The following is a 15,002-nucleotide window of genomic DNA, read 5'->3' as shown; positions in this document are numbered from 1 at the left end:
CATTTAATTCTCCCCAAATACCTGTTTCTCAACTGCATTATAGTTTTTATTGTTCAAATCTGCATGTGTGTGATCTGTTCACACTGATCTCAAATATGGGTCACTTCAAACAGAAATGTGAACAGTCTAGGCAGAAAGATCGGGGGCCATATTCACAAACATTTAGAGAATACTCTCAGAGAGCTCCTAACTTAGCTGAAAAGTTTTTAGTAAGGAGTCCCAGTTTAGGATTATTTAGCAAAGTTCTCAGAGCAACTCTGGGCAAGGAAGGGACAGAAACTTTTATCGTAGTGAGGAGGTGTGGTTGACCCTGTTGCTAGGTATGAAGCCTTCTTTTAAGAGAGGGGATTGGTTGTCAGAGACACCCTTTTGTGAGCCTGCAAGGTGTGGATACCCAGTGGAAATGAAATGAACTGCTGACTGTGAAAGTGTTAAGTGTTAATGGGAACGCTTTGCTGATAAAAGTTTGAGACAGACACAAGTCATCACTGCTGCACTGTTGTATTTTTCAGTTTTCCAAATATCTAAGTATTGTGATCATTTTATTTCTGGCATTATAATGATACTGCGTTAGGTGGGAACTGCCTGCATAGCCCTAATGAGATCGACCACAAACATTATCCCTGCACAATCTAATCTGTAGCATTTCATTCACTCACTGTCATGCAGTGTTTGGAGAATATTTCTCCGACCTCTGTGTTTCCACCATTTTTTCCTCTGATTAAGAAACTCTGAAGCATCTTAAAAGTCCTCCTCCCTGCTCCTAACAGTTTTTCACCTTAGGAGCTCTTTTAAGGGCTACGATGCTCTGTGAATAACTTTATCTTTACAAGGACCAAGTCTTAACTTTAAGGGTAAATTCTAAGAAAACGTCACAAATCTAAGAATTTTCTTAAAGTTGCGTCACTAAGGAGCAACTCTTAACACTAGGAAGCTTTGTGAATATGGCCCCATATCTGGAGAAATAATCAGAACTGAACATTAAGCACTGTAACATGAACATAGTCATAGACTGAGCTTGAGACAGCCTGTGTGGAATCTGAAAGACATAGGCATTTACCAGGCTAATGACCGATGCTTTCAAGGTTCATTATGGGAAGTGTAGCATCCTGCATTTTTGGTGCTTTGGTGCGTATTTTGCAACAATTTTGACTTGTCCTTTTTCTTCTTAAATCAGTATTTTGCAGGTGCCCCCTTTTATGGAGGGGAGGTGGAGAAAAAGGCGAGATAACGCAACATATTTTTTTGCAGGTAGTGGCCAAACAAACCTGCTATGAATGAGCAGAGCTGTGGTGCTGACATGAGAACAAACAAATGTCTTGGACCAGTAAAGCCCATCAGTACAGAAAATGATCTGTGACGCACTGGACAGTCTATGGTCTGGTGATGTACGCAAACTGAAACTGAGCTTCCGGACATATATTTGTTCCTTATTTGGACACTGGGGAAAGTACCTAATCAAAGCCTGGAGGCAAACAAGACCACAGATGCCTGATGTGACCTCACAGCAGAGAAACGTTTGTCAGCAAAATCAAAGTCATGTGAAATTTTGTAATCTATGTACGTATGTCCAAAAAGAAATAGTATGAAAAAATGTTTGAAGATCTGATAAAAATGGTAAACAGAAGTTTTTTTCTTCATTTTAACTGTGTTTGCATAACGTTTTTACATTTCACAGTTGAGCAAAGATCCTCATGAGGAAAACAAATGCTGCAATAAAACTACAAATATCCACACAAGCAATTAATTCTTCTGACTTCATGTTCTTTTTCACAAGGTCTTCACTTTTTTTTTTACTTTACAAAGTTTCTCTGAGCTTCTATTGAATGTTTGATTAAAAAAAATAAAGGAAATAAAAGAAAGATAGGACAATGTTTACACACTATCTATCCTTAGGCATGAGTCAAGGACATGGAATTGGTGTCAAAAAGAATAGCGAGTATCTGTGTCAGTCTGGGTTTGTGTCTGCATGAGGTGATTTGGCTGGAGCGGCTGCTGGGGGAACAATAATGAGATACTCAGAATCTGCCACAACATGATGGAAATGCTTCATTACAAAACTGGAAAAAAGAGTTAGAGTTAACCTCTCTGAACCGCTCTTCTTTTATGAAAGGAAAACAACACCTCATGCCAACATGACCTGGCTTTCATTAAAGCACAGATCCAAGAAACGGGATAATATCCATGGCAACAGGTAATATCTCATGTCAGCTGTTGTTTTATTGAGGAATGACGGGACTGATATAACCGTCAGAGTGGAGTCAGGTGGATCACTGGTCACGAATCACTATTCACATCACATTATGTACGCTTGAGAGCATAAAAACAACAGTGGGGGTGAACCACAGAGATCAACAGATTCCAGGTATCACATCAAGATGTGTGAAGAACAAGGGCAGCTCGAGGGCAGGGTGAGGACTATGAGAGGAAAAATGAGGGAGGAGCAGGGAGAAATATATGTAATCAGTCAGTGGGATGACATAAGGTGAAAGATATGAATGTATTTTCAAAAACAAGCAGGTGCCTCTGTTAAACAGAGCGTAATAAATCTGGGAGAAACTGGGTCAAAAGAACTTTTACTGACATGTGTATCCTGGTATGGCTGAAAGCAGGGACATCCCTCTCTGTGAATGGGCTGCTAACAAAGACATGGCTGTGTGTTTAATTGACTATGGCTTGTTCAGAGGTGATGCAATAGTTGAACTACATGTAGGTCACTCCTCTGTCTTTAGTTAACTGGAATCTCTTCAGCCTCTGCTCTGTTGTCTCAATTTCTGGAAAGTTAACTTCATACTCATACTCATAAAAAGACTGCAGACTAGAGTTGGGTCGATTGCTGGATTTGCAGTTCTGGTCCATTGTACGAGCTTAAACTGTTCTGATTTGATAAAAACCATCTGAATTGGCATTTGTCATTATGACATATTCTGACAAATTAAGAAGTAACCTACATCAGCGACCTGTTCCAACGGCATCACAGGGCTAAGCAATGCTACAATGTGATATACACATTCTTTTTTAATAAACAGACTTAATGAAGCTACTTGACTGTGACACTCCATTTCCTGTTGTGCCTGTCTGCCCAACTTTCAGGGTGTGACGGCTGCGCTCTACGATACGAAGTTTAACTTTTGGAACATGTAATGCGCACCGTGTGTTATGTGAATAGGAAAAAAAGATCACTAACATCCAGATAGCTTTCCTTTCACCTGTAAATATCAGGGTATGGTAACTATGGAGGGGAGCTACCCAGAGCTTTACATCTGTCCCACACACAACCCTTTAAGTCTTATACACACTTAAAAAACGATGCCTGGAAGAAAACCAGCTCTGAAATTGGGATTTCTGGTAAGCAGGCTGTGATATAGTGCTGGTTATGGCTGCTAAGCAACTTAAGGTGTAAACTGCCTCTATGCCCTTGAAGGCTGGTTTCTTATCAAAACAAGCTGTGCGAAATTTGGCAACATTTTGGGTTTGAAAGACATGTCCGAGCTGGCTATATGTCCTGTTTCTAACTATTATTGTCACTCGCTTTAAATGCGCCACAATGGTGGAGGAACAGCCGATTCATGAAGTTGATATGATGAGTTATCTAAACATCCCAAAACATATCAAGATACAAAATGTGTTTGGTTTTTTTTTTTTGTTTAAAACGTATAAATGTAGGAAGATAGTGTACAGGCTATTCACCAATCTGAGTGGTTACATCTCCAGTCTGATCTTGAGCGCACAGCTAATAGTTACCAGGATTTTTTACACGACTTAACAGAAGTACATATTTATTGGATTTAATGTGGACAGAAAGCTCTGATGTTACGTGAAAAACGAACGTTCACTTGCTGTTAGGACACGGTGTCACTGTGTCCATTCGGAAATAAAAATTTTGAACACCCCAGTCACATGAACAATAAACTCATCGCAATCTCATAGAAAAAATATACATACAGGACAACTTCTATAGAATAAAACTCCTTTAAAAAATTCAGAAGCGCAACATATCCCTGCTTAAATTACTGTTCTGAAGTTCTGGTAACCTCCCGTGACATAAAAAGGACATGTAAGCTTCTACTTAAAACGCATGCAAACACACTTCAGAGTGACATGAAGAGGAAGGATGGAGAAAGAGGAACTTCATGTCGACAATGACCCTTGTCTTTAAGTGGTACTTAGAGATGAGAGGAAGAAGAAAGGGGAGGGGGAGGTGAGGAAGTGAAAGACTGAACACAATGTACGACTCGTACAAAAGCTGCACTTTGGCGTTTGTGTGTAGGCATGAATCTCCTGTATGACTGTGAGTATATTTTTATTCATGAAAGCATTTCCCTCTGTCCATGTGAGACAGTATTGTGTGTGTACCTGCAGCCAAGTGTGGTCTGTAGTAGGGTGGTGATCCCCACACAGAAGAAGATGGTCCCAATGAGCTGACTGGTGGCCCACTGATCGAAGCCGACGCACATCGCCTCAGCGAGAAGGAACGGCACGGCGATAGTTCCACTGAAACATGTCAAGTAGTGCTGCAGAGACAAAAAGCCAATGTCAGTGTGTATACGTGCGTGTGTTGATGTTTTGACATGAGTTTGAGGACACTGACTGTAAACCCAGCACAGTAACACCATAGTAACAAACTTTGAGGATGTTCCCAAAATGAGTCAGATTACATAACCCCCTGGGTGTTATTTATCTTTTTGTTCTGTCAAAAAGCAAAGAAAAAAAAAAAAAAAGATTTAAAAAAAAAAAAAAACTACAGATGAAAATTAGCTTATAGCTAACTCTGGTGCAGCTAAGTAGCTGTGCACTGTCACAATAATATAAAATAAAATAAAACAAAATAATCCCTCACATTTGCATCAAATCTGGTATAAAGTTCTGAAACCGTCTGTGGAACAATTGATCCGTTTTTGGATCGTGTAGCTGTGTATAAAACACGTACAATTTTAACCCTTTGGTTCAAACTGATTTTTTCCAGGTCTGTTTCTGCTTGGACAGGTTTCCCTTAACTTTTTATTTTTTGCAAAACACAATCCAAAAAAACAACCAAACCACAAAAAAAACCAACCCTGCTACAAAGTTATTTTTCACCAAACCTGATACATATGCGGACAACACAGCAAAAAAAAAAAAAAGAAAAAAACCCTTTCACTTTTTTAGTCACACCTGACAATTGTGCAACCGCAACCAAATTTATTGGCACACCACGACACATTCACAAACTCTGAGGTGGTCATGGAAAATTTGATGATGATGATGATGATGTCTGACTCACTTGCATTTCTTTTACACATTTCATCCCTGTGCCACACCCTAATATTTCAGAATAGATTTAGCACCATTTACTAGTCAATCATGTGTAGAAATCCCACTCTAACCTTCATCCACCTGGCCTGAACTGCTACCTGTGTGGGTGGAACCTCTGAATCTAAAGGAAGGCCGCTCATCTGTGGTAAACTGAACAAAGGAGCAAAGGAGGAACAAAGCCTCATGTGCACACACTTTTCCTTCAATAGTTTGGTTTGTGTGATAGTTTAGGAATAAAATTCTACATTAAGTAGTATTTAATGTTTATTATATGCTGTATACGTACAGTTTCAGATGTGGGAAAAGTAACTGTTTCAATAATATGTTTTGGGCATAGACTGCCAATTGGTTTGTGGACACCTGTTTTGAAGCCTCGAGTCTGGCATTTTGGCCATTGCAAAAAAGGTCCCACTAACCCATTAACACCCACTAGCATCTGGCTTTTGTCTATGGTGGAAATGGTTACAACTGGCATTCACTGTGTGACAAATGACTCACTGGTATTAACTGGCAACAGCTCCAATCTGCTTTGACGGGCAGTGATGGAAAGATGGTGGATCTGACTAATAGACTGTAGCTTCGCCTCACAGACAGCCTGTCACTAAAAGCTGCCCGCCCTTAATTATGCATAACTAACTAAGCTTCAAGTGGCCATTGGAGGAACTGCAGTTTTTGGCACTTCAGTGTTTGCAGCTTGGTTTGGACAGCATTTACAGTTAGATTACATTCATTTACCTATGAATTCAGATTGTAATAAAGCATACTGTTAATTTCTTTCCTCTTTCCAAACTACTCTTTAACCATCAGCCTTTGCTAATCTGTTCTAATAGGCAGCCCATTAAATTGATTGGTATTCCCGGAGCCAGGCTATTCTGAGCTGTATTAAGCCACAGTGTTCTACAATAAGTGATGTTTGATGTAGATTTGTGTCTAGATGTACTCATCTGGACACGCTACCCTTACCGAAGACCAGTGTAGCCATGCCGAACTGGAATTAACTACCACTATACTTAACCCAGGTTACTAGTTGGCTTACTTTTAAAAAAGAAACTAAGAACAGAAATTATTAAAAAAGAAATCTGTTTTACCAACACATCATGTCATGTTTGTGAAGGTTATTTGTATTTGTGGAGCTCACTCGGGTGATGCCTCGGTGTACAACCATGTTTTGTGCAGTCACATATAATTCATGCAGTTAAATATAATTCTATAAGCCTAGGTTTTGGGCTCTACTCGCTTGCTGTTATGATCTATTGATGTGATGACAGTGTAAATGTGAGATAACTACTACTGTCTCTTGTTTGGGTTTTACCTAAATTTGTCAATGATGTAAAATGTCTACGATGTGATAATTTAATGTTTTGTTTTTGTGTTTTGTGTGGACCGCAGGAAGAGTAGTCGTTACTGTGGTAACAGCTAACAGGGATCCTGAAAAAAGAATAAAGAATACTTCTTAAGATGTGTTTGCCTCCCCAATATTACAATAACAAATTTGAACTGTGAAGCCTCGTTAGGGGTGTGTGTTTACTATGTCCCTTTATTTATTTTCGTAGATTTTGCAGATACAAAAGATCTTCTTAGTCATGACTTCAAGACAATAGTCCAGAGTCAGACACAAACACACTGAGGTCACACAGTGAGGACATTAACCAACTAAACCACCAACATGACAACAACTGTGACCAAAAACCTATTTTTGTGTCAGACGTCCAGTTGCATGATGAATATTGTGAAAAATATAGCACTGAGATGACAAATACAACCCCAGTAAAGGACATGACACACTCTGATTATAAAGTGTGAGTGTTTTCCAGATCATTTGATGACACATTTTCAGTTTAAAGACAACATAATGACGACTGATTATACTCACTGTAAGTCAGCCATGAAACTAAACAATTCAGTCTGTAGATTTACCTGTAAGCCCAAGAACACACACAGGTACCAGGGTGGGGTGTCTTCTATGGTATAGATCATGTCCATCCTCCGTGCGTCTGTACTGTCTGTGCTGTCCAATGTCTCAGACATTGAACTCTAAACACACAAAGAAGCACACAGATAAATGAAAATCCTTATCATATCATGATTTGTCCTGTACACTTCACTTAGTGTAAAATATGTCAAAAGCCTGTTTCAGTAAAACAACTGCCAGATCACAGATCTTGTGAAACTCCAATGTGAGATCAGCACGTCGAAGTGGAAACCAGAAAAGCTGGAATTTCATGAATGATAAGATAAAAAAAACATAAGGTGACAAAGAAAGAAGCTGTGTCAAAGAGAACAAAACACATGATCTTATTCTCTCAGGAAAGAAAAAACGCACAGTCACAGTGACAACAAGAAAACCGAGAAGACAGAATGGAGACTGTTTGATGAGTCAGCACTTTTTTGTTCTAGTTGCAGTGGAAATGAGTCTGTTTCACAGCTGAAAAAAATACAAAGAGCTAGGTATGAAGTGAAACATGCTGAGTTTTCCAGCCTGTTATTTTTTTTTTTTTTTTGAAGAGTCAGACATCTCTTGTGGCCAACACCAAATGTTTATTAGTTAAATTGACATTATAAATTATAGCTGATAGAGTCAAAAATGCAATTCATATGGTGTAGGGAAAACATATGAAATATAACTGATCGTTAATGTTGGATTTTTACTTCATGGTGGTCATTGTGTACCTTCCTTTGTATTTGATACAAAATAAGACAGAAAAAAAAAAAGAAAGAAAAAAAATGTTATGAAAATTAAAGTTATAATCCTTAAGATTCACATGAAATCAAACCTCATTTTCTTGGTAATATTACATAGTCATTTCCATTTAACGACCATTTCTTTTTTCCTGTTTAATTGTTATTGTTTTTTTTTCAAACAAACTTTTATGTTTTTTAGTTGTTTGATTCATTACATTCTAACCCAGACTGTTGTCCTCCTAAACGGATGTTCAAATCTTTTAAATTGGGGTTGTATGAGGTGCTCATCCACAGTGGTGTATTACATACAGCAGATGTCAGTCGGTGCACTTCCAGCTTGGTGAAGCAGCAAGAGTGCCGACACAAAAGCTAAGCAATGTACTGCTGTGGATGGGGGCAGCAGCAAAACGAATTGTAGCCACCTAAAAAAAAGTCTGACCTCACAAAAATCAGTCTCACTTTAAGTATACGCTATATTTAAGATATTTTCACCGCAGTATCTTGTTGTTAGACAGTGATTTCCAATGGGGAACAGAAACAATTATATAACTCTAACTAACTTCATAGCCAGACTCCTTTAAGAAAAACAGTAATATAACATCACTAAAGACAGGAGCTGCTGGTCTACCGCTGGCTCGACCAGTTATTTTGGTTGTGATATTGTGTGACTCTGGCGTTTAAAAAGGGTTATCTCAGATTAAACAAAGTCACACAATAACACATACTAACAAACTGATCAAGGCAGTGGTAGACCAGCAGCTCCTGTGTTAAGTGAGCTAAAATGACTGTTTTTGTCAGTGGAGTCTGGTGGCTTTAACGAGAGCATAGATGAGGAACTGAAACCTTTAACAGCTTTCCTGTCAGAACACGCTGTGTCACGAAAAGTAAAGCAGTGCCGACTGATTATTGACCATTTACTGTGGCTAATACACTGACTATATGGATAAGTACCTCATTCAGGCTCACTTCAAAAAAGATCCAAACTATCCCTTTAAGATCTTCAGCTTGGTAACTTGGATGTTTTTATTATACTCTTGAACTTAACAATAAATATATAGAAAGAAAGAAAACCAAACTAGAGACAACTACAGTACACACAGTCACACACCTTGATACACCCACAATATACAAATAATAAAAAACAAAAAACAAACAAAAAAAAGGCAGCAAATTAACAAGAAGGACTCACAATGATGCAGCATGTAATCAGGTTCTTTTTAATCTCACTGATAATCGCCTCACTGTTTACTGTTGACTCTCATCACAGCCGTATAAAACTGTTATATTCAGTTACTGATAAGCAAATGGCCATTTTTTTTCCGACATTTCTTTCTTCACACTAAAAGCATTTAACTGTCAAAACACAGATTGATATTCATTGCGAAGCAGCCACAGGAAACACAAAGTATTAGCACTGACCGAAATCATTCATCAATACTGCATCTACAAAAACAAGACAGTGGATCAGTTTTTAATTTTGCTGTGAGTAATGACACAAGAAGGAGCAGCAACAGTGAGCTGATGGATGGAGAGTTGTGCTCTGTGCTCTGCTGTCGAGTGGAAAACTACTCTGACTTCTTTAATAAAACAACACGTGCTTGCTTATTTGCACGGTAAACAGATACACCAGTTGCTCTTCTGTTATATCTCTGATAAAACAGCTGCTCGAGTGTGTGTAAGCTGTAGTATCAAACCACACTTCTTGTTACTACAGTAACCACCAGCTATAAATTCACTAGGACTGAAATCTGAAGGATTGCAATGTTGAGAATATTGGGGAAAGGTGAAGGAGGAAAAGAAAAGTCCATGAAACTGTGATTATGAGTGATTATGAGTAAGCTTTCTGAACCATGTGACTTAGTGTCAGTCTGCTTAAATACAGGCTTATTTGGAAGTAAACTTGCACTGTGGATGACTAATAAAGACACGTGAGGACTGTTTCACTTCTCTATTTTTCCTTTTGGTTACCTTTTCTGCTCCTTGATTATCTTTAGTGTAGATGGCCATCAGCTCCGTGTTCTCAGTATCCTGGTCTCCACTGGCACCGCCCACGCCGTTCACCACCACCTAGACACACAAACATACAATTTAGACTCTTCTCCCTGTCTCCTTTCATAAGGCAATACAAGGGGAAATCTTAATTACAGTTTACCAAAGCAGGCTGGCACGGACAACTGACTGAGGAGAATGTTCACAGTTCTGACACATCGTTGGCCAGTTGACAAACCCACATCCAGACAGGTAAGCTGAGCAAGTTCCAGACTTTTGTTTAAGTTTGTGTCTGTAAAGTCCATATAACAGCTAATAAATAAATAAATAAATAACCAGATTTGCCAACCAGGCCATAAAAACAGTTTTCCTATGTCACTGTACAAACAAATTTCTTCCACTGACTATGTGTTTGAGTGTATGTGACGTATGAGGATGTGCTTTTCCTGTGAGTGTAAGGAAAGCATCCGTGTCATGCTGATTAATAAAGGGAGGGGCATTAACAACTACAAAAGCCCTCTACCAGGCAGCTGCCTAGGCTGATGGCGGCCACTTCAAACAATTCTTGCAATTCGAAAACAAACAGCACAGCATGTCCCAGAAGCCAACACATATACACCCCTCCTCTATTTTTTTTCGGAGATCCAGCGTGTTGCGCAGAGCAGATCCGAGTTTTCACAGGCACTGTTGTGAAATATAGATACAATAGAATTACGAGGATTAATGTATTTTTATTAACTTTGTCTGTGGGCTACAATGCAACAAAGTTGAAATAACACATTAGCAAATCAAAAAAATCTGCAAGCCTATAAAAGTGGGCATGAAATTGTCCATCCTGGCTCCCTTACAGTCAAGGTGGCAGTGAAGAACGACGACTGACTTAATCACATCATATCATGCCTAACTTTAGTGGATCATAATATGTCGGGTATGGAATTATTCTGCAGATGCTTTGGTTCAAAATGAGACCAAGCTTTTCTTTGGATGTCAGTTTTTGAGCCACGACAAAGGCCAAAATGTGGTCTGTAACAGACGGTAAGGCTTGTTCATTTTAGTCGAGCTGACAAACAATAAACCTGGGGCCCCTACCGGCTGGTTAAGAGGAGTGAAGAGTCAGCAGTTACTAACAGTATAACAAGTTAATAAAAAAGTTTTTTCAACACTTGTGAATCATTGCAACCACTAGAAGTGCTAGAGCATATGGTCTTGTATGTACACACAATATATGAGGCTGACTGATCCAGTAGTATGCCAAGTTAACTGCAGACAGACAGATACACACACTGACACACACGTAGGACGCGAGATCCTCTCCAGGGGTAAAAAGGGACAAACTGTGAGAAAGATTAAAAGTATTAAAACCTACTTTTATAGATGATATACTTTTGAATGCTGCAATGTCTGAGAGACATCACACAAAGAGGCTCATCCATCAACTGCCAGCAGTCTGTCTTAACTGTGTGGTTACAGAGTGATTTCTACAGCCCAGTTTTTACTGTACAGTCCTGTGATCCCTTCTGAGAAAAACCTCCTCATGTAAACATACTCTGCTGTGTCTACATGCAGAGTCCCCCAGATTAAACACTGGACAGCAGAGTCTCTGCGTGTGTAAAAGGAATTTGTAAAACGTTGGAGACAAATGTCTAAAATCTAAGGGTTGTACAGCGAAACAAAACACACAACAAAAGGAAACTTTAGCCTTGTATCATATTTCCCTTCCTTTGTGTTCTGCTAAACGGCTCCAGAAAATGACACAAGAGAAGCCTTGAGATTGTTCTAACAAACAGGACATAGGTTATCTGAAGCCAGCATGCGTCATGGTCACTGTCACGGCTCTGTGGAAAGTTTTATCTTAGTTTCATTCTGTGGTGAAGGCAGTGCTTAGATTCTTTAATTAACCTGCAATAGCTGTACTGATTTTATGGACACTTGATTGTTTCGGAAACAAGCTGTAAACACAACACTGATACTTACTAAGTTAATGTGTTGAATGCGATAGCAAACAGTTGCCTATTAAGACATCCAGCAGATATGGCACTATTAGCAATGATTTATGTTTCTGGATGCTAGATGAATACAAGTTCGCATCATTACTCATTACTCACAATACATAAATACACTAAATACATACATTTTAAGGACCTGCAGACACTCTTACTGTGTTACTGTCAGTTTGCCGAATTGTTGTGGGCAGGTGTCATACTGCTGGTTTATTCGAGCTTAATGCTGAAAAAACAAAGCTATGGGGAGCGGTGACACTTAACCACACCAGTTAAGTTGGAAAACCAAAATGATGCGCTGAAAGACACCAAAAACCTCTGTAGAGCTGAGGGACAGTGCAGGCAGAGTGGGGTGGTGATTCTCTGTGGGTTTGTTACTACAATTGTCCTCTTTCACACTACATGGTCATTCAAGCCATTGCTAATATAAAAAAAAAATATTAATGACTATTATTTATTACTTTAGCATGAATGGAAAGATTTTATTAGCAAGTTTACTTAATATATCAAAATTATTCATATTTATGCAAAATGGTCCTATTTCATGAGGGAGCAAAAAATAGTACTTACCGGGCTTGTCACTCCTAAACAAACACAAACTTTTGCTTTAACGTAACTTTTTATTATTTATTTTTACACATATCTGAACTGAAGTTCCCAACCTGAACTCTATTCTCCCATGTTTTTGTGTCTAAGTGACTGATGGAGAAAGAATTTTTGACATTGGCTCAGTCTTGAGAGAGAGCGCTGCAGCCGACAGCAGTGAAACAGGCTGCACTGTGAACACTTGGGGCATTTGTGCACTGTCAATTTACATCCCCTCAAGTGTTTATTTTGCCACTGACAGGGTCAGACTGTTATTCTGAGTGTCTGACAACACTTTGGAAAGGATCCCTACAAAGACGGACCTTTGAGTTAAAGAGTAAGATCCTTTTTGAATGAGGTGTGTTTTACGATGATAAAATGACAGTTTATTTAAATGGAGTCTGGTGGGTTTGCTAAATACTGGACCAGTTTTCAAAAACTTATCTCCATTAGTCACTTAGACACAAAGACATGGGACAATAGAGCCCTAGTTGAGAAATACACAAGTTACCTTTAGTACAGAACTTGTGTAAATGTGCATAGTTCATTTCCATCACTGGATTTATGTAAAAGAAAGTTACATTACAGCAGAAGTTTGTTTTATAAATAAATCTCAGATAAATTGCTACTGTTGTCATTTTGCCTTTTGACCTACATGAAGCTAAGCCAAGAGGATAAACAGGAAATGAATGGACCGAGTGGCAGCAGCATGCATCAACTGCCCATGAAGTATACAGTTTGTGTTTGTTTGTTCGTTCGTTCTCGGGCCGTCCGCTCACACAGATACATTCCACGAGCAGTGCCAAATCTGAGCGTGTAAGGCCCAAGACAGAGAGGGGAGAGAGGACAGACATTTTTAGGTTGTGTGCATACTGACCAAAGCCTGTCTTTGTCTGATTATGTGAGCTTGCCTTAAGCATGTTCCTGATGGGTCTGTGGTTTTGGTTTTATAATTTTATAGCCAGGCCATTAACATGTTTATGTACCGGAATAGGGTAGAAATCTGCGCCATGCTTGCTCTCTTCTTCGAACTTTCCTCCGTCACTGCTGCTGTCCATTGACTTGGGGGTTGTATTCTTCCCCACGCCCATCCTTGTGTCTACAACGTCGTCCTCTGCCTCTTTCTCTGTCCCTCCTCCGTCTCGCTCCGGTGTGAACACTGCAGATGAATCCCTCAGTCCGATTACATCGTCCAGGACTGACTCATCTGCTGGGAAAAAGGAGACAGATAGACAGAGAGATCAATATCTTGAGTTATAACGTAGAGGGTTCTAATATCCTAACGCTTCACTGTGAAGGTCTCATCACATCAGAGAGCCTGATCACATGAGAGGCTGCCGGGCCGCACTTCTTGTTGTTAGAAACTTATCTCAGGCCTCTGGTTGTTGTTTATGGGCCTGTCTATTTCAGATGACAAAAGTATGTTAACTGCAACCATTTATCAGATTAAAAGAGAAATCAATATGTTAGTTATAGCTTTACAAATGCAAAGCCCTGCTTCCTTTCTCTGTTTCCTTTTGAAACATCTCAAGTCTATTTTGGCTGCAGTGGGTCTTTTGGTTACTAAACAGATTGTGTAATCACTTTTAAGACATCAGCTTTGGCCCAGGCAACTTGGGTGTTGGTGATTATCTAGAGCTGAAACAGCTAATCAACTACTTTGATACCAGTTATTCCTGTAAGTCATTTTCTGAAGCAAAACTGCCAACAATAAACTGTTTCTAGCTTCTTAACTGTGAGGATTTGCTGATTGCATTTTGTCTTATGTGGTAAAAAACAGAATATCTTCATTAGTCAGGGCAAACTAACAACCTTAATATGTCACCTTGGCCCTTAAAAATTGTAATGGCCATTTTTTTCTCATTTTGTAGACTTAACAATTTAATTTATGGTCAAGAAAATTATCAGTAGATTAATATATTAATGAAAACAATGATTAGTTGAAGCCCTAAACTGATCAAACAAATAATTCAAGTAATTAAGAAATAATGATTTATGTCTCCAACAGGTCTGACAGACACAAGAGGAGAGAAGGCAAGATGATGCAAGATTATGGAAAGAGAGAAACATGGATACAGGTTTTACAGAGAGGGGGAACAGAATGATCAGAGTTGCGTGTGATGAAAAGGAGCAGGAGGTAGAGACAGACAATACGTGCTGGGACAAACTTAAATTCCTTGTGTCATGTCAACTTTTGAGTTATGCCGCTCTGTATAATATGTGACATTTGGCTGTCACTGGCACACCTTTTATGCAATCTATCTTTAACTGTCACTCACGTGACTATTAGTCTGGTATTTTTTAATTACCTTGACCTTAATGTACCATGTTTCTGTGTTCAGTTGACCAATGGGGATAATATTTTTTTAAACTGTTCCGGCATTGTGCAAGACCAATGCTGCCAGCAGCGGCAAAACAGGCTGCAGTGTGAACACTCGGGACATGTTCACT

The 15,002-nt window shown here is 39.1% G+C and overlaps 1 protein-coding gene across 4 annotated transcripts in view; it reads right to left on the bottom strand.

Moving 5' to 3' along the window:
* slc23a2 (solute carrier family 23 member 2) overlaps positions 1-15,002 on the bottom strand; it is a 60,361-nt gene that overhangs the window by 22,068 nt on the left and 23,291 nt on the right. For 2 of the 4 annotated variants that reach the window (XM_049579001.1, XM_049579003.1), the window contains 4 exons: positions 13,538-13,761; positions 9,946-10,044; positions 7,213-7,329; positions 4,357-4,514 (listed from right to left, as the gene is read on the bottom strand). In XM_049579001.1, coding sequence (XP_049434958.1) covers positions 4,357-4,514; positions 7,213-7,329; positions 9,946-10,044; positions 13,538-13,761 — 598 coding nt within the window. The remainder of the gene's footprint in view (positions 1-4,356; positions 4,515-7,212; positions 7,330-9,945; positions 10,045-13,537; positions 13,762-15,002) is intronic. The other 2 variants (XM_049579002.1, XM_049579004.1) reach the window with 1 other exon arrangement.

Source organism: Epinephelus fuscoguttatus, linkage group LG6 (genome assembly GCF_011397635.1).
Source record: "Epinephelus fuscoguttatus linkage group LG6, E.fuscoguttatus.final_Chr_v1".
Classification (NCBI taxonomy): Eukaryota; Metazoa; Chordata; class Actinopteri; order Perciformes; family Serranidae; genus Epinephelus; species Epinephelus fuscoguttatus.
The sequence above is the reverse complement of the archived record's forward strand: the minus strand, read 5'-3'. Positions and strand labels throughout refer to the sequence as shown.